The sequence below is a fragment of the Callorhinus ursinus genome, unplaced genomic scaffold, assembly GCF_003265705.2.
Source record: "Callorhinus ursinus isolate GAN/ISIS: 27379988/994484 unplaced genomic scaffold, GSC_fseal_2.0 scaffold86, whole genome shotgun sequence".
Classification (NCBI taxonomy): Eukaryota; Metazoa; Chordata; class Mammalia; order Carnivora; family Otariidae; genus Callorhinus; species Callorhinus ursinus.
In genome coordinates, this window is record NW_027397148.1 from 1,094,491 (window position 1) to 1,113,932 (window position 19,442).

The 19,442-nt window shown below is 38.8% G+C and overlaps 1 protein-coding gene across 12 annotated transcripts in view; it reads right to left on the reverse strand.

Annotated features, from left to right (window-relative positions):
- The window catches only part of CEP192 (centrosomal protein 192), a 146,337-nt gene that overhangs the window by 36,182 nt on the left and 90,713 nt on the right, over nt 1-19,442 (reverse strand). For all 12 annotated transcript variants that reach the window (XR_012376801.1, XR_012376800.1, XM_025865172.2 and 9 more), the window contains 12 exons: nt 16,338-16,463; nt 16,001-16,144; nt 15,810-15,873; nt 15,229-15,368; nt 15,038-15,130; nt 14,371-14,489; nt 13,305-13,481; nt 9,171-9,261; nt 8,845-9,021; nt 4,030-4,290; nt 3,671-3,786; nt 2,033-2,142 (listed from right to left, as the gene is read on the reverse strand). Coding sequence is in view for 10 of the 12 variants with exons in the window: in XM_025865172.2 (XP_025720957.1) it covers nt 2,033-2,142; nt 3,671-3,786; nt 4,030-4,290; nt 8,845-9,021; nt 9,171-9,261; nt 13,305-13,481; nt 14,371-14,489; nt 15,038-15,130; nt 15,229-15,368; nt 15,810-15,873; nt 16,001-16,144; nt 16,338-16,463 (1,618 nt within the window). In the remaining 2 variants the exon portion in view is untranslated. The remainder of the gene's footprint in view (nt 1-2,032; nt 2,143-3,670; nt 3,787-4,029; nt 4,291-8,844; nt 9,022-9,170; nt 9,262-13,304; nt 13,482-14,370; nt 14,490-15,037; nt 15,131-15,228; nt 15,369-15,809; nt 15,874-16,000; nt 16,145-16,337; nt 16,464-19,442) is intronic.

Here is a 19,442-nt window from a genome sequence, read left to right on the forward strand (position 1 = left end):
GTGGGGATTGGTTTCTCCCTTCCTCTGGACAATGACTATTACCATCTCAAAGAATCTAGTATTGTGGTGTCCCAATGACCTACCTGAAGTCCCAACTCAACCCTATCTTAGATGGGTGGTCTTGACAGGTTACTTGAGTTCTTGGTTGGGTTTGTCAACATGACCCTTAACATAACACATTTCTTGAATTTCTGTACACGCAGGTCCCTCTCCTTGGAATATCCTTCCCCATTCTGGTCCCCATCTTCTACATCTTGTCAACTTCTCCTCATTCTTCAAGATACCTCAAGAGTCACCTCATTTTAAATGGGGTACCCTTTATATTCTCCAAATTCCTTTTTTTGTTTTTTTAGGATTTTATTTATTTATTTAAGAGAGAGCAAGAGAGGGAGAGAGAGCACAGAGGGAGAGGGAGAAGCAGACTCTTTGCTGAGTAGGAGCCCGATGCAGGACTCAATCCCAGAAACCTGAGATCATGACCTGAGCCAAAGGCAGACACTCAATCGACTAAGCCACCGAGGCATCCCTATATCCTCCAGATTCCTAAACACAGTTCCATCATAGTCCTTTTCATACCACACTTTAATCACCTGTCTTCCCCTTAGTCTGTGAGAACCTAGAGAGCAAGGACTTCATCTTTCACCTCTACAGACTGGCAACCTCTACTTTCAATACATGTCCATTCAATCAATAAATGAAATGTTGCCAAATCACGCAACTGTGCCAACTTCTGAACCACTACAAACTTATGCTACCTACTTTTAATCACAGTCTTCAGGATTGTTGTGGTATGTTACTAAGTGTTTCCATCTACAAAGCATAATTCAGTTTAACTCTTTTATTTATTGGGATTTTTCTTACGACGGAGAAGGAAGGTAAAGCTCGGAGGAGATGAAGTGGCAGACATGGCCTTAAATCGTTTCATTTCCAAATCACACTGCTGACAAGATCCATTTCAAATCTTTTCACTATTTTTAACTAATCCACCCCTACCTTCCCTTTGAGTAGATGATCTAGACTCCTAATTACCAAAAAGATCACAGACTATTCTACATCACCTCTACATAAGTATAAATATCCTTTTATCATTTCATATTTTAGAAGCAATATATATTTTACCATTAAAAAACTAGATAACAAAAATGGAGGAAAAACCATTACCACCTGAAATTCTACTACCGGAACATAACCACTGTCAATAGCTGGTGTGTTTACTCCTGCAATTTTACCTCTGTAGCTGTATACAGACACATTAAATCATTTTTACCATGAGATGTTAATATGTAAACTTTATAAAATAATTTTTCTTAATTAATGAAGAGCTTTCTCATGTCATTTAATATAGAATCATATCATTGTTTTAATAGCTTCAACATACTCTATTACATAATTAAACAATGCCCTATTCTTGGATATTTAGGTTACTTCTAACTTCCTGCTGTTATGAACAATACTGTGATGAAAATCTGTTTTTACACAATTTGTGTGTCTCGATACATATTTTTTTATCAGTAATAAACACCATTAGATGCTTGAACAATTCAGCTCAAATAGAGCTAAAAGTCTAGGCTGGAATTATTCCACTGCTGTCTATTTTGGATTTTTTTTCCCCACCATCACATCCTCCATAAACTGCACAGCAGACACAAAAATCTCAAAATGAGTTCAAGTTTGCAATCATTAAATCTTACATAGTAATTACTTTGAGTTTAATAATGACCATTCTCCTCCTGTTTATAAGTCTATCCATAGAATAGGTGCCACAATATGTTAATAATATCTAACATTTATATAGCAAAGTTCTCTAATTTAATCTTCACAACAATTCCTTATGGATGAGAAGTTGATGTTGTAGCTCTCATTTACAAAAAAGAAAACTTAATCTCAGTAACATCCAAAGTCATATAGTGGAACTGTGGCTCAAACTCAGCCTGACTCCATAATCTAATACTCTTCCTCCCTATAACAGATCACTGGACCTAGATAACTCTTTTGGGTCATTTGTAGTAGTTAGACATGTTGAAATTCTTACCTTCAGTTACTAGTAACTCATCCTGGAATTTTTCCGCAAAATCAATGTGCTGCAGCACACTATGTTCTGGAAGTACTTGTTCTATAATCCCTGGTTTAAGCGATAGGGCTCTGCCAATAGAGATTTTTATTCAAAAATGATTTTACATAAATTAGATTTTCATTAGTGTATTTGGCAAATCTCACAAACAGCTGTCTTAAATCCTGTCTTAAATCTTAATATAAGTAATTTTTAAAAGAAAATCTGTTTTGGAAGTTCTCTTCAAAGTTACACATGGAAGTACAGTCATCACTTTCATTTAAATATTAACATCAAAACAAGAGCTCCCTAAAATAAGAGTAGAAAGAAGAGTAAAATTAGATTCTTTTCAGGTCTTACATTTTCAGTATTTGTGAAAATTTGATCATAGTTAGAAATCTGTCTCAGAAAAAAAGAGAATATGCCAAGAACATGGTAAAAGTAAGAGCTGTCAGAGAGAGACTTTTAAATTGCCATATAACTGTATTTACCTGGCCTCTTCTAAACAATCTCTGAGGTGAGAGAACGGAAATGTAAATTTCTCTGTAATACTCAGATGTTCACAAACAAAAGAAATCTCATTTCTATATATATGTGGCAAAGAGTTCTAAAACAATATGCTGATTTCTATATCCCAGTAGAGAGAAAGGGGGAAAAATAAACCCAAACCTGGTAATTTAATTTCTCCAAATGCCAGTTTCTGTATCTTAAAATACTTAACTGAGAAACAAAAGCAGGTTCAAAGTTGAGCTCTTTACATTGGGTCTATTCTAACATCATGCAGCAACCTGTCATTCAAGTCTCTTTTTAAATGTTCCGACAATCCTCAACAGATTAAAAATAAAACAATCTCCTAAATTATGTATCAGAATAAAACACAGCAGAGCACAAAGGGCTAGAAGAAGGAAATACTGGTATATCCATATAACCCTCCCCTAGTGGGAGCGAATGGTTTCCTACTGACAGATGAAATGTTCTGAGCTTCACTTATTTTACATTCAGGCCCTGTAGGCTAGGAAACAAAATTTTATAATACATTTCAACATACAAGAAAGTTACCTATGCTTAAATCACATCTAAATCTAAATGTCTAAATTTGACATTTTTGTGTATTAAACTATTATTTAGAAGTACCAAATTTTCTAGAAGCACATGGCATTAAGCTAACCAAGTTAAACACCCTACACATTTCTAAATACAACTTAATCCTTTCAAATAATTCACAACATTCCCAGAAATACTATAAATAAGTCAGGTGTGTTTATACACGTTATATTCTTTCAGTAGTTCTTAAATCTTTTCTAAATTTGACCTACCATCATTAGGAAGATAGTCCTATTATGAAGTATGAGGTACCTATTTGCATAAAGGAGAAGAGGCACAATACATCTGTCTAGAAAAGAAAGCACAATGCAAATATGGCGGACGGGTTTCCTACACGCATTTCTTCCTCACATCATGGCGGACTGTCAGCTATACAAATTTTACCAAGATTTTTCATCCACTGGTTTACTAGTAAGTAGCTGAGCATGTTCTATAACTTTCAAATCCCAAACCATTTTTAAGCCTTCATTATTTCTATGGAATAGTTTCCAACATCATCTAAGATAAGTAACCTACCTTCGATACTGCTGCCTCGAAATTTCATCACCACCAAAGAAGTATACAGTTGACAGTTCTGTTGTGGTTGTGTAATTGCTCTCTCTGTCTGATGGATTATATATTATAGTAACATCCTGATGCCAAGGAAAAAAATTAGGAGTGAGTATGAAATATTTTTCTTAAGTCATTTCATTGTGACTTAACTATCATATGAGCCTAAATAGTCAATAGACATGGATGCATAAGACAGCATTTCTAAGATCAGGTATTTCCATTCCTTTATTACTTTCAAATACTAGTTTTTAGCTATAAAATATATAATTCTTAATTTAACCTAAAAATGAGTTCATATTTTTAGTGCAGAGACTTATACTTACTTCTCGTGTTTTTTCTTTGAGCACAAATTTATCTGGAAGAATCCTTAATACTTTAGGATCCAGCAAAACTTTTTTCTGAGAATCCTTAAAACCTACTGCTTTAACAAAAGCTGCCCGAGAGCCAGTGTTATGAACAGAAAAAACAATTCTACTTTCTTTGCCAGGTACTAAGTCATTCACTGTTACCATGTAACTGTCAGATAACTTTTTAACATCTTCCAAAATAAGATTACTTGTTCCTCCATATCCAGACAAAGGTATCTAAAAGTAGAAAATATATACATCCAAAATTATTTTTATGTAAGCAGAAAGCAGAAGATTAAATTATAGCCAGAAAAAAAACCCATACAGATTTAATACAATTATTATTCTTTGTGTATTTTGGCTAATTACCCCACTTCCAGTCCAGCATTATATTTTTTTTTTAAAGATTTTATTTATTTATTTGGCAGAAAGAGGCACAGCAAAAGAGGGAACCCAAGCAGGGGGAGTGCGAGAGGGAAAAGCAGGCTTCCCACCGAGCAGGGAGCCTGATGCGGGGCTTGATCCCAGGACCCTGAGATCATGACCCAAGCCGAAGGCAGATGCCTAACGACTGAGCCACCCAGGTGCCCCAGTCCAGCACTGTATTAAAGAACTTCTCTTAGGACAAAAACAAATCAAAGAGTTGCAAAATTATCTACCTTCCAATATGCTAAATTATTTCATTGTTATACAAGCCAAGCTTAGATGATTAAGGAATAAAAGATTAGTATAAACCTGCTTAAGAAGCTAATGTTTAAGGTAAAAATATACTGATGTTTGTAATTTACTTTGAAATGCATAAAAAAAGAGACAAATTGATGGATGGTGAGATATGTGATCAAACAAATATAGCAAAATGTTAACTGTAGAATCTATGTGGTGGTAGGGTATGTGAGGGTTCACCATATAATTCTTCCAACTTCCCAATTATTCTCAATTTTGAAAATGAAATGTGTTGGTGAAACAAAATCTATTGTTCTATAATCCTATTAGCTTTTCATCTACCAGAGTGAGAAAGAAGTGTGCCAAAGGGACCAAACAGAGGCCAAGAACTCAAACAACTCTCAGAGGACAGACTTCCTGGTAGCCAGAGTGCAGACTGGAGGCAGGCTTTAAGGGCCAGTGGGTGCTGTCTCTAAGCGAGGCTGCTTCCACAGGGTTCAGCACTACCAGGAAACAAGGATTCAGAGAATAAAGTCTATAAATAAAAATGTAGGAAAACAGGTATGCTGCTAGAAAACAAACTTTCCATATCCTTTAAAATGCACTCTCTTAAGAGGCACCTGGGTGGCTCAGTCAGTTAAACATCCAACTCTTGATTTTGGCTCAGGTCATGATGTCAGGATCCTGGGATGAAGCTCCGAGCTCAGCGGGGAGTCTGCCTGAGATTCTCTCTCCCGCTCCCTCCCCCAACTCATGCACTCATGCTCTCTCTGTCTCTAAAATAAATAAATAGGGGCGCCTGGGTGGCTCAGTCAGTTAAATGTCTGCTTTTGCCTCAGGTCATGATCTCAGGGTCCTGGGACTGAGCCCCCAGTCAGGCTCCCTGCTCATCAGGGAGTCTACTTCTCCCTCTCCCTCTGTTGCTCCCCCTGCTTGTACTCTCTCTGTCAAATACATAAAATCTTTAAATAAAATAATCTTAAAAAAATGCACTCTTTTCAAAATGATCTATCATCCCTAATTATTAAACTGTGTTCCGGGGCACCTGGGTGGCTCAGTTGGTTAAACATCTGCCATCTGCTCAGATCATGGTCTCAGGGTTGTGGGATGGAGCCCCATATCAGGCTCCCTGCTCAGAGGGGAGTCTGCTGCTCCCTCTCCCTCTGCCCCTTTCCCCCGTTCATGCTTTCTCTCGTGCGCTAATAATAAAATCTTTTAAAAAATAAAATGTGTTTCAAAGAATGCCTTGCAAACTTGAAAACATCAATAGCTTATTTTGACTTGCGTTATATACTTAAAATAAATTTAGGGACCTCATAAATTGGTATTGGCTTGCCAAAATGAGTAAAGATTGGCAGCATTTTGAAGTGCTTCAGATCTGAAACTCCTACAAATCCCTCCTCATTCAGAGTGAGCTCTTGGTAGTTTTGAAAACCAAAACTGTTTCTAATTTCTCTTCCCACAGAAACTTCCAAGTAAATTTTATGTATGAAACTAGAAAATGGGAAAAGTTTGTTTCTGAAAACACTCAATGTAAGTATTCTTCCTGTATTTCAAAGTCTAAGGAATCACAAATAACTGCTGAGTAAAAGGTTAAAAAAAAGAATGATTAAATGAAATAAACTCTGACCAATGCTACTAGATCCAAAGATTCAAGAGGAAAAATTACTGCTCTAGAGCAGGTTTTCTTAACCTCGGACTATGGACATCTTGAGCTACATCATTCCTTGGGGTGGGGGCCATCCTGCACCTTGCAGGGAGTTGATGTGCATCCCTGGCTTCTACTCACTAGATGCCAGTAGCACCCTTTGCCCCACCCGCAGTTATAACCAAAAATGTGTCCACATATTGCCAAAAGTCCCCTGGAGGGTAAAACAGCCTCTGACTGAGAACTCCTGCTCTAAGGGACTGGAAAACAGAGGTAGTATGAACACCTAGAGCCTGCATAATAGATAAAAATGGGCTTTGCCGTCAGGTAGTCTGAATTTGAACCCTGGACCACCTACTGCCATGTAAGATGCACCACCATGGCAAGCACCTCTCTAGGTTTGCTTCCCTATGTGTAGCATGGAGACAGTGGTATGATCTTAGTTGTTTTGAAGATAAAGTGTGATAATCCATGTAGTGATGATTAAGAGTAGTGCCTGGCATATACTCAGCACACAATAAATGTGTCTTTATTGCAGTCCCACAATGCTTTTTGGTACACAAAGCATAATTTCACTTGTTTCTCAGAACCAAACCAGGAAGATAAGTGAGTAAAGCACGAGCAAGTGGAGACTGATCCGGAGTGAGTGCGAAGAACAGAAGCAGGGCTGCTCCCAGTGCTCTTCCACCACTGTACCAGGTTCCTCATCTCTACAAACACACAGCAGTGCTGGTGGTCCAAGCCTTCTTGTGAGATAAAGGCCATATTCATCTGTACACTTCAGGTCCCCATTCAGGCCACCTCTGAAAGGACAGGTGGAATCTACATAGGCAGGACTCCCACTAGGATCCTCGTTTGTCTTAAGAGGACATCAGCCTGAACTTCTGCTTGATGACTGTCAAATCAAATGGTCCTGCCCTAAGCCACCAGGGAATTATTAGTTCTCCAGAAATTCTTACTTAAGAATAATCTTAGGGGCGCCTGGGTGGCTCAGTCGGTTAAGCGGCTGCCTTCGGCTCAGGTCATGATCCTGGGGTCCTGGGATCGAGCCCCACGTCTGGCTCCCTGCTCAGCGGAGAGCCTGCTTCTCCCTCTCCCTCTGCCTGCCACTCTGCCTACTTGTGCTCTCTCTGTCAAATAAATAAATAAAATCTTAAAAAAATAATAATAATAATAATCTTAAACATCTTGGCTAATCAACCTGAAACTAATGGAAATATATTCAGGATAGTCTGAAAGACACAGCCCATCTAGTCCTCTCCACAAACCACTTGATTCTTACTTGAAACCAGATCATCAGGATACGTGGTACTTTGGCATTGTGTCCTCAGCTCACATGGAAGGATGTTCTTCCTAAAGACGACCACTTACATCCTTGTTTTTTAAATTAAGTAAACCCTACCCCCAATGTGGGTCTAAAACTCAGAATCCCAAGATCAAGAGTCACGTGCTCTACTGACTGAGCTGGCCAGGCACCTGACCACTTACATCTTTAAACAATTTTACCCTCCACAGCTCATGGGGCCAAGTGAAGAGCTCCACAGATAATATGTCAAGCTTCAGCATCAAAAAAGGCTAGATTTGCCATAAAGATCTACTGTTTAAAAAAAAAATAACAAAAAACGTTTCAGGGGTGCTTGGGTGGCTCAGTCAGTTAAGCATCCAACTCTTGATTTCAGCTCAGGTCATGATCTCAGGGTCATGAGATCAAGCCCCACATTGGGATTCTTTCTCCCTCTCCCTCTGCCCCTCCTCCCATCCTCCCCTCCCTGTTCTCCCTCTCTCTCTAACAAACAAACAAAACCCCAACCTTTTAAGCACTGCTAATCTTGTAATTCATTACATTCCTTCTCTAACACTAGAAAATGGACCAACATCTTAGTTCCAGCCCCACAGCCCCAAACCGTGTTTTAAGGTATGTGCTTTTATGGAGTGTGTGCTTGACCAGCTGTCCTTTTTTCCTTTTCTCAATGATTTACCACCGTTATCTCTCACTGCTCTAAATATATCTAAAAAAATGAGTTCAAATCCTTTTTAAAAATTATGATGGGAAGAAACAAAATATAAAAAGCTCTCGTCTTTGTATCCATAGTTCTGCAAAGGAGTCTAGTAAATGGTGTCAATAGGTATTTTGCTGAATTGAAAGAATACAATTTACTTGGAAAGTTAGTATGTTAAACAGTTTGATCTGGTTTTACCAAAAAATGTGTTCCTGTAAAGTTGGGTATATTTCAAAATTCTCAAGCTGAAATGAACCTTAAAGGCATGAGAAGAAATGGTTTCCTACAGTAATATACTATGGAGACTACTTTTATAACACACTTGTACAAAGTACATTAATGACTCCCTAACTTGTTTGTAAAAGGCAATCACCTATTCTGACTTACAAGTCAGTACACATAATTTACCAATATTAAACTAATAGTTACAAGATGTAAGAAACTCCATGGGAGGAAAAAAGGCAATAAAATCAATCTTACCGTGAACTTAATGCCCGGTTGTGAGCGAATTCCCAGTTGTTTAATTTCAAGTTTAGCCAACATACAAGATAATCGAGTAGGTGCAAATAACACAGATATGTGAATGTCTTCTTTTGGATGCATTCTAATCTCACAGTTACTGGTTAGTCGTTCTTCTGAACCAAAAGTGTGCTGAAGCTACAATTTAAAAACAATCACTGCATACAACAAAGGAGGAGCCCAAATTAAAACTACCATCAACCCAAAGCTTCAAAGACGAAGACACAACAGTCTGCACATGTAAGTGGTCTAAAAGAACATGAAACAGCACCATGCACTCTACGAACCTGAAAGCAGTCCTGGTCTTGTCCTCTAATGAGCAGTCGCAGATGCTGGGTTGTAGATGTACAATTATTTCGTAAAGCTAGCTTCTGAAGCCTAGGAACAATTACACATCGTAAATGTAGTTTTCCTCCGTGGATATTGCTACAACTATAAAACCAAAGCCAATTAAAACTGACTGCAATGTTTAGAGATGGACTGGATTACATATGCCATTTTATTAGCAGCCTAGAAAGGTACCTCCACAGTCCTAGGATTCCACAATTTCTGAAAACATACTCAAAACATATTCACCTTGTCAGAGAAACTCTTTGGTTTAATCATTCTATTATGGTTCCTTGGCCGACCTTGTTATTTATACTATACATATAAGTCTTATCAGTCTTGTAAAACAATCAAATGAAAATCCTGATTAACAAATTCATTAAGTCGCTAAGTCAATGCCATGCTTAGCTTGAATTCCTACCTTTCATGGCAACAAGGAGTCCCAGGTACATTGCTTAGATTTTTCACTCTAAGAGCCTCATTTGCACAAATTGGTCTTTTAAACGTACACCGAATTAACCATACTTTTAAAAAAGTTATAATATACAAGTACAACAGACTTATTAATAACAGCTGGCTGGTGGTAAAAAACAATCCTTCAATCTTTGAAAACATATGAATCCTATCTTCATTGGAAGGATAGGAAATCATGAGTAAATCTCCATTGTATTCAAATTTTGAATATTGATGGTTACATTATTTAAACTGTGGCCTATGTCTTGTCCAACTTGGGATAGAGGGGAAAGGTTGCTGAGCTTAACCTCAGAATAAAATCTAAGACCTTCCGCTATCAGCAGACCCGAGAAAAACATTCACAGGAACACTGACTGGGAAAGATTCACTGAAAAAAGAATTCTTTAAAAGCTTTTATATTTTGTCTATTTTTAAAGAAATGTGGTTATCATTTTTCAAGTAGTAGAGCTATCAATCTAGGGGGGGAGTTCAGTTTCTAGTTTTAAAAAGGAACTACACAAAATAAAAAGGGTTAACTTCATTATCATATAGGGTCCACACAAATTAATAAGAAAAAAATACTAAATTCTAAGCAACAAATAGCCAAAGTACATATGCAGACTTATGAAAGAGAAACCAGAATGAGTGAATGAATATAGGGAAAAATGCAGACTTCAAAAATCCAAAAACATCAGAATGAAATACCACTTCATTTGGACCACTTTACCCTTAGAAAATATGATTTTAATTTATTATCATTTCTATCTATAACTGAGGCAAAACCCATTACTCAATGAGAACACTGCCCCCCCCACATTATATATGAATTTTTTCCTCTTTAGTCTAGAAGAGCTTACTTCAAATCTCCATTTTTAAGAAGCACCTTCTTCCACAAAGGCAGGCAGAGAATAGGAAGTACCACATTGGAAGGGCACCTAGTAGGCACAAGCATCCCCCACCCTGTTTCTGAGTCCTCTCCCAGCATGCACTGGGTCACAGCCTCTGACTGTTTCGTAGGACATTTCTAATGGACAGAAAATAGGAAGATCTCTTTATAAGCAGAGAGCACACCACTTTATCATAAACTCTGCTGCAACATCCTTACAAAGGAGTAGCACAAGACACGTGGGTGGGAAAAATAATCGTTCTTTGCAGGACACTACCATGGAGGTAAGGGGACTACAGATGCACAAGTCCATAGTTTAGCTAGGCAGGCACTGCACTGAGTACTGTACATACATTAGCATGTGTCCTATGGATCTACTGCTTTCAACAAGCCCACTTTTAGTCATCACGTGGCGTAGCATCCAAGGACTAAGGTAGTGTCCTCACATGACTGGCAAGCTCCTCCAGGCTGAGTTAAGACACCTAACCAACTATAAACAGGGGACATGACAGCTCTTCAGGTCAATTCCCTGTGCTGGCATGGGGCTTACACTTACATCTGTTGGATTAGAAGGAGGTCCATGAATCTCTATGAGGAAGGGAAGTCAAGAAGTAAAGAAGGACAGCCTGAAGTCCCTTCACTCAGGAGAGGACCAGGGAAAAAAATGCCACTGACAAGTCCAGAAGTATGCACAAGACAGTGCGTCCATTTTCAACTTAACTAATGTAATTTCTTATTTAAAAAAAAAAAAGTTCAGCACACATTAATTTTGTTTCAGATGAGCAGTAAGATTTTAGGATGTTATGGCATCTGGAGCAGCTGGATTTTAAGAGCAGCCATTTCTACCATGTTAATCATTTGCTGCAAATTTTATCACAGGGCGGGGAATTCTGTCAGGAACAACACAAGGGTGATGATGACTCTTACTGAGCTCTCCTCTGCCTTTGATTAAAGGAAAGAGCAATAACAGAATAAGCTGTGTATCAACAGAGACACTCAGTAACTGATGCTTGCCAGAGTCTGCACTGTAATACTATGGTTGCCAGGGCATACTGGAAAGTGATTTTCCTCTTCCTTTTACTTAGACATCAATGGCTGATCTGAACAGCTAAGTTATTTCAGCCGCCTTCCAGAGCACAGAACTTCAAGGTCTCAATCGCTATTTGTACATATATTGGAACAGACCACAAATCAATGTTTCCAGGAAAAATATGGCATATAGACACTGTTCAGGTTCAACTGTATAGAGCTGGAAAAACCTATACAGGAATATGCCTTTGTTCAGCCCTTCCTTTCAATGTGTATTCCATCCTAACTGGCTGCAAAAAGCTTAACTAACAACACAGGAGCTACTAAAGAGGGCACAATACCTCAAACCCCCTGCCATTCAAGAATTTTCAAAGGTCTAGCTGAGCGAATCTTTACTGAGAGCTGCTTAAAGCCCACCATTCTTCTAGGGGCCTAAGCTGTCTCAATCAAGCCACCACATGCTTCAGTACCCAGAAAATGCTGTTAGCTGAGTGTTCACATGTGATGCGTCCTGACTGGACTGAGCAACTCAAAGGGGGAGCATCCTGATAGGAGTATTTACTGTGAAGTTGTTTTACTTTGAGACTCACTATAATGTATGGATTTCTCTTTAAAAGGACGCTGGAAGAAACATCTTTCTTTCTGAAGTCTGTAGCAGGAACAGCTATTCTCTCTCACACAGTAACTGGTTTGTTCTTAACCTTTGAACACTGTGACTTGTTTCAGGATGATGGGGGAAGAGTCAGAACCAAGCACAAGACCCACATCAAGGCAAGGGTACAGGGTCTGCAGGTGAGCCTTTGGGCACTACCTTTATGGTGACCATGTCTCATTTTCCCACAGCAGTCAGCCCCTCAACTGTTTTTATGTTACTGTGTCTTTCTGAAAGCTGCTTTCAGAACAAGACAAGGTACATATGACTACATGGATGGTCAAGCAGATGTATGAACTCTATAAAGTAAGGAGGTTCAATGAGATCCTTTTTACACTGACAAAACTATAATTTTAAAGAAGTACCTATAGTACAGATTCAGCCAGAAGTTTCTTATCGCTCAAGTGCCATAGAAATGTATGGGTAAAACATTTAGGTCAAACTCAAAAATGCAAAATATGAAAGAGGAAACACTAAGGTTTCATTATTACTAGGTTATTAATTAGCATATTTGAGGTTGGTAAAAAAATTTTAGCTATGTTGCTAAGCTTATGAAGGGAAAAATATTACCATACTATATACTATATGCCAATTTATTAACTCAGAGTTCATATTCAAAATGTATAATCAAAGTACACATAAAAATAAGGTTCGAGATGTAATTCACGTTAAACTATGACAGAACAGATCTGCTCTATTAAAGACTCCTTATACTCTTTAAAGAACAAAGTATTCACCAACTACTCTGTAAACTCCTTAAGCAGAATGCAAGGTGTCTAATTATTGTTTCTTCCCACCTTTCCACAGGGTTTTCCAGAGAAGGAACAAAGAAACTCTTAATTGCCTAAATTTGGTAATCAGCACAGAAAAGAGCCTAAGAAAACCTTAACTTATTTTTTTGGATTGCAGAGGTGAAAATATTAATTAAAACATCCGAATTCACAATAGGAACATAAGACAGCTTTATTTCAACTCTGAAAACACTAACATGGTCCTAATTAACCACAGCAGAGACTAACACTAGGTGATCACAGCAGAATCTTCATGTCCAAAGGCTGCTACGTGCATACCTACCGTGTTCTACCAAGAGGGACACCCCCCCAGGCCAGAAACTGCTTGTTGGACAACATCGATGGAGCAGCTAAGCAGCGAGAGCCAGGCGTCAGAGGTCTGTTTCCTGAAGAAACTACTTCACCTTTTAACATCACTTCATACTGAGGTCCAAATGGCTGCACGAATATTTTTAAGATCCTAAGAAAGAAAGCCATCTGAGGTGAGTCTCCAGAATTCAGTTCTACTGGCACCTATTCCCCACAGGCTTCTTTTGACCCAAGAGACGGAACTGGGCACTGAGGATACAACAACATTCCCACCCTTAGAGCTTATATTACAAAGAATACACACAAGGAAAGAGACAGTCACAATACCATCGACATAACGAGAGAGGGGAAGTTCACGGGGCCACAGGAATCTTACTAACTACTATTTATGAGAAGTCTGGGAGGAGTTGAGAAAAGCTTCCTAGATGGAAGAGTTAACCCAGTGAAGTTGCGGGCACGTGTCCCAGGCACAAGGATTCACATCGGTGCAGGCCAGCTCTTGTCCGTAAGGTCACAGGAGCGGACTGAGCACACTAAAGCATTCTATAACCCAGGTGGAGGGCAGGCCATGTGTGTCTCAGGACAAAAGGCGTCTAAGCTCTGTTTACCAAGCAAGTTCAAATACTACTGACAACGGTGCTCTGACCACTTATGATTTGCACACCAAAATGTTACAAGCCTAGAGAAGGTGTGGGGGTGGGAGGGTGTGTGGGGAAGCATCTTAAACTTTAACAACAACTGGCAATGGCTTCCTTGGAGGGTAAGGAAAGGTTAATGAGAGACATCAAGATTGATTTTATTATTGCTTTTGTCAGAATATACCTGAAAATAGTAATTTCTTAATTTCTAGTCAGCTGGGTTTAAAGGAGAGTTTTAGTAAACAAAAAGAAGAAAATGTGAGACAAAAAGAGGTTAAACAGAGGTATATTATCTATTAGGTAAGATAAAACATGTACTCTATTATTCAAGCTGTGGACTGAAGCACACTGGCTATTTTGAGGGAAGAGTAAAACTTGTCATTATAAATAATTTTATATTACCTTTCCTCACAGGCTTGGGAGTCCTTTGGAGTAAATGTAACTATAACTTCGTGTTCCTCTCCAGGTTTAAGGAACAGATTCTCTGGATCCACTGAAAAGTGACTTCCTTGATCTGGGATCTAAATATTTATACAATTATAACTAAATGCCAACTTAGGCAAATATGGCTCTTACTCAATTAGTCTCATTTTTCATTTACTCTGATAGGTTATTTTTCCCTTCTGCCTTGTCTGTCACTGCCCCACCTGTCTTATTCTCTTGGAAAGGGTACTTCCTCTTCCATAACAAACTTCATCTCCCATCCCATGACATCCCTGTCACTAATACCCTCCTGCTCACCCACACATCTCAGAAATAACGTCTACATATGTGATCACTCTCCTCCAATTCCACCTATCCATAGGATAACACATACATTTTTCAGGAACTAATCTAGAACTTGCTTCTTACATATACAACATCAGAGGTCAAAGTTAAAGTAACCTACCACCTATTTCATACTAGTGTAACCCCCAGCTTTTAAAGCACTCACACAGGTTCTTCTGTTTGATCCCCATGGCACTCTGCCAAGGGAGGCAGCTGAGCAACCTTCAGCATGAGAGGAGATACTCAGAGTCTCACAGCCCGAGGAAATACTACGTCACAGCATTCTGACACAAATTCTTACCTTGATATCTAAGTAAACGTCAATATTCCCCGCATTTTTCAAAGGTAAGTGCTGCTTTGTTGAGGAAGCAATACTGGCAAACAAGTGCATAGTCTAGAGGATGGGGTAACACCGACATTTTAAATAATGTCACAGTTAGAATGAAATCAACCTGCACATACAATCGTGGCGCAGACGAGAGTTTAGGGTACCTGTAAGTCTTTCGGAGCATGTATCCTAGCTATTCCTGTTCTTGCTTGAAGACCAATACTTTTAATGACCGGGGTAGGGTGTGGGCTATCAACTTCTATATCGACTCTTGCCAAGAACTCTTCTGCTGAATCTAAAATCTCTGCAAAAGTTGATTCTTTTAGTTCAGAGACCAGAGAGTTATTTAATTCTAAATGCCTCAGGGGTCACAAGAAATTCTTGTGAATTATACTATACCCTCAGGGGTCACAAGAAATTCTAACCAATTTAAAGAATTCAAAGAGGAATAGAAATGAGTGGAGGGGAAAGGAGAAAAAGAAAGAAAACATCCAACTGGTAGATGTGATAAAATCAGTGAACAGAAAAGATCCCAAAAGGTTTTCAGTGGTACTCGCTGGGGTTACCCAAACATGGGTTTGACCCAAAACAGCATGCATGCTCTCTGCCCCATTTTAAAAACAACACAAAATATTTGACAAATTACTCAAAGTATTCACATTTACTGATGGAGGAAATATGCCTCAACTTTGTGGTTTATTTAGCTACAGAGTAAAGCGATTCCCAAAAAACATACGTATGATACCTGAAGAAGTGATCCGCTTCTTTGGACCATGGAAAAGAACCCAAATTATCAGAAATTCTGGATCCTGTAAAATAAAATAAAATAAAATAAATTTACACTAGCATTAAGATTTAAGTCTTAATGAAAGATAAGTCGTTTGGAAACCTACCTTCCTCTTTAATTCTAAGCAGTCCTTCAATCCCCCAGCTTACCTGCCCATCGTAACTGGCAGGCATCATGTGGTTGACCACAGAAGGAGCTGCCAGCTGAGCAATCACGTCGGCATATGGAGCTGCTTTCAAAGAAGCATGGACGGGTGCCTTGGAAAACGTGAAGCAGCGCCAGGCTATGGCATTCTGTTCAGAAATAGAAGAATCGATTTCAATAAAGCCAATAGTATAATGTTGGTGTGATGTTAAATTTGTTGACAGAATCCTTAAGAAAAAAATGTACTTCCATAAGAAAAATTATTCAAGAATGATATTAGCAGTGTCTACAATTCCAAATCAACATGCTCTGTAAAGTTTCTTACTGTATGTTAGTACTTACAGCACTAATAACAAGTCTGATTGGCACAGCGGCATGAGTCCTGTTTATCAATTTTAATGGCAGAGCTTTCCAGCCACCGTAAGTCAAGTCACCAAAATCAAGAACATCTTTCTTTTCTGTTTCTACCTAATTATGAAAGAAAAGACTGATTTCTAAAAAGCAATAAATCAACAAATACCACAGCTTATATTCATATCACTGCTCTTTACAGCCACAGTCAGCATTAAATGTAAATTTACCTAAGTTTCCCTAGATCCTTTACAACTGCTATTTTCTACAAAAATAAATGTTAAATTCTTTTTTTGAGGTAGTCTATGTATCCAAATATAAACTACAGAACAAAGCAATACATTTGTTGTTGCTACTCTGAAAAGACTGTTAGATCTTAAGACAAACTGACAATTTTATAAAATATATAAGCTTCCTTTCAATGAGCTATGAGCTCTATTATTATACAATTTTAACTTATCAATTCCCGTCAAAATATATGTTGGCATTTTCATATTTAGTCCAAATTTCTTTTTTTTTTTTTAAAGATTTTATTTATTCATGAGACACAGAGATACAGAGAGAGAAAGCATGAGCAGGGAGAGAGGCAGAGGGAGAAGCAGGCTCCTCACTGAGACAGGAGCCTGATATGGGGCTCGATCCCACGACCCTGGGATCATGACCTGAGCCGAAGGCAGACGCTTAACCATCTGAGCCACCCAGACGCCAAAACTGAAAATGTTTAAAATGATATCAAAATAGACATATCAAAAGTGTAAAATGAGTGCCTATCATGACAGATGACTTCTTTAAACACTGGAGAACAACCAAACACAGACCCCTCACACCCACACACGTAGAAATGTTGGATAATATTTAAAATATACATACATTTCTTTAGCCTGGTCAAATATAAAGGGAAATCAAAAACAGATTGGCAAATGGGAGCTGACTTCTATGGTGGTCCATGAAGGTCTGAGATCAACCCACTCCTAAGGTAGCTGAGCTTCAACACCCTCCTGAGAAGAGAATGTAGGACCCTGAGCTTGCTGTGGGCAGGGTGAGGCTGGAATGGAATTTGAACTCCCTGCATCAAGTGCAGAAATTCAAAGAAGTGCCCTTTTTATGAAAAGGGGCCTGGAAAAATTCTTTTTACACGTCTGAGGCAGTAACAGGGAAGTTTGTCCAGAGATGGGTGGGTGTTAGAAGATCATCTGTAGGAAAGTAAAACCCCAGGGCTACACCACACTAGGCATGGGAGCTCCAAACTGAAAATCACTGAAACCTTTAGTGCCCTTAGCATTTATACAGAGTACTCTCCATGGACACTCTGAAAAACCAGGACACATGGGATTTCTATAGCAAAGAGCAGCCTCCATTGATGTTAACTCACATTTAAAAAATATAAATTATCAGGGACGCTTGGGTGGCTCAGTCGGTTAAGCATCTGCCTTTGGCTCAGGTCATGACCCCAGGGTCCTGGAATCAAGTCCCGCATTGGGCTCCCTGCTCAGCAAGCAGCCTGCTTCTCCCTCTGCCTGCAGCTCCCCCTGCTTGTGCTCTCTCTCTATCTCTGACAACTAAATAAATAAAATCTTTTATTTTTTTTTTTTTAAAGATTTTATTTATTTATCCAAGAGAGAGAGAGAGAGAGAGAGAGAGAGGCAGAGGGAGAAGCAGGCTCCCAAGGAGCAGGGAGCCTGATGCGGGACTCGATCCCAGGACCCCGGGATCATGACCTGAGCCGAAGGCAGACGCTTAACGACTGAGCCACCCAGGCGCCCAATAAATAAAATCTTTTAAAAAATAAATAAATAAAAATAAAAAATTTAAATTATCAATTCAAAAATTAGAAACCATATGAAGAAAGTAATCAGGAAGACCTAGCAAAACAAGCAGAAGAAATCAGCACCTGAAGAACTAGAATAATCTGGATTAACTATAAAATAAGTACATTTTAGGGACGCTTGGGTGGCTCAGTCGGTTAAGCGTCTGCCTTAGGCTCAGGTCATGATCCCAGGATCCTGGGATCAAGCCCCATAATGGGCTCCTGGCTCAGCGAGGAGCCTGCTTCTCCCTCTCCCTCTGCCTCTCTCCCTGCTCATGCTCTCTCTCTCTGTGTCTCAGATGAATAAATAAAATCTTTAGAAAAAAAAAAAGTACATTTTAAATACAGATAATAGAGTCCGTGAAAAAGATAAAAATAGAAGATTCAAGAAACAATGGTGAGCCAAAAAAAAAAAAAAGTACAAATAGCTTGATCAATCTGTTAAAGAAAGTTCAATGTTGGGGTTTTAAAACCATCTGGGACTAAAGTATTAGTCAAAGATATTACAGAAGGTAAAGATCAACACTATGACTGCAGCTTTTTGAGTTGTTTGGGCTAGAACAGAGCCCTTGACTAATTTTATACCCGAGTAACCAGTTTGAATAAAATGGGAAATAGAAATGTGTAACTTCCAAACTAATACAAAAGAAGGATGAAAGAGAATTGTTACTTTATTTTTTTAATTTTTTTTTTTTAAGATTTTATTTATTTATTTGACAGAGAGAGACACAGCGAGAGAGGGAACACAAGCAGGGGGAGTGGGAGAGGGAGAAGCAGACTTCCTGTGGAGCAGGGAGCCCGATGCGGGGCTCAATCCCAGGACCCTGGGATCGTGACCTGAGCCGAAGGCAGCCGCTTAACAACTGAGCCACCCAGGCATCCCAAGAATTGTTACTTTAAAAAGGAACGATTTCACTTAAAAGATAAAATGATCTTGAGTCTAAACGCACATAACAATAGAGCTCAGAATACCCAAGGCAAAAATCAATAGAAGAATTATAAGGAGAAAGAGACAAATCCACAAACACCTCTCTCAGAGGCCAAAACACTAAGCACACAGAAAGAGTAGTAATGATACAGAAGACTGACTGGAACCACATAGTAATAAATTAGAGTTAAAGGATACGTGAAAGAATTCTGCACTCAAGAGAAAGAAGAGCCATTCTTTTCAAGCACACAAGAAACATTAACATAAATCGAATACATACTACACTATGGAATCTCTCACTCCTTCTCCCCCTCCCCAACCCATATTCTGAATCCAATGTGGGGGGTGCAATGCGGAGAGG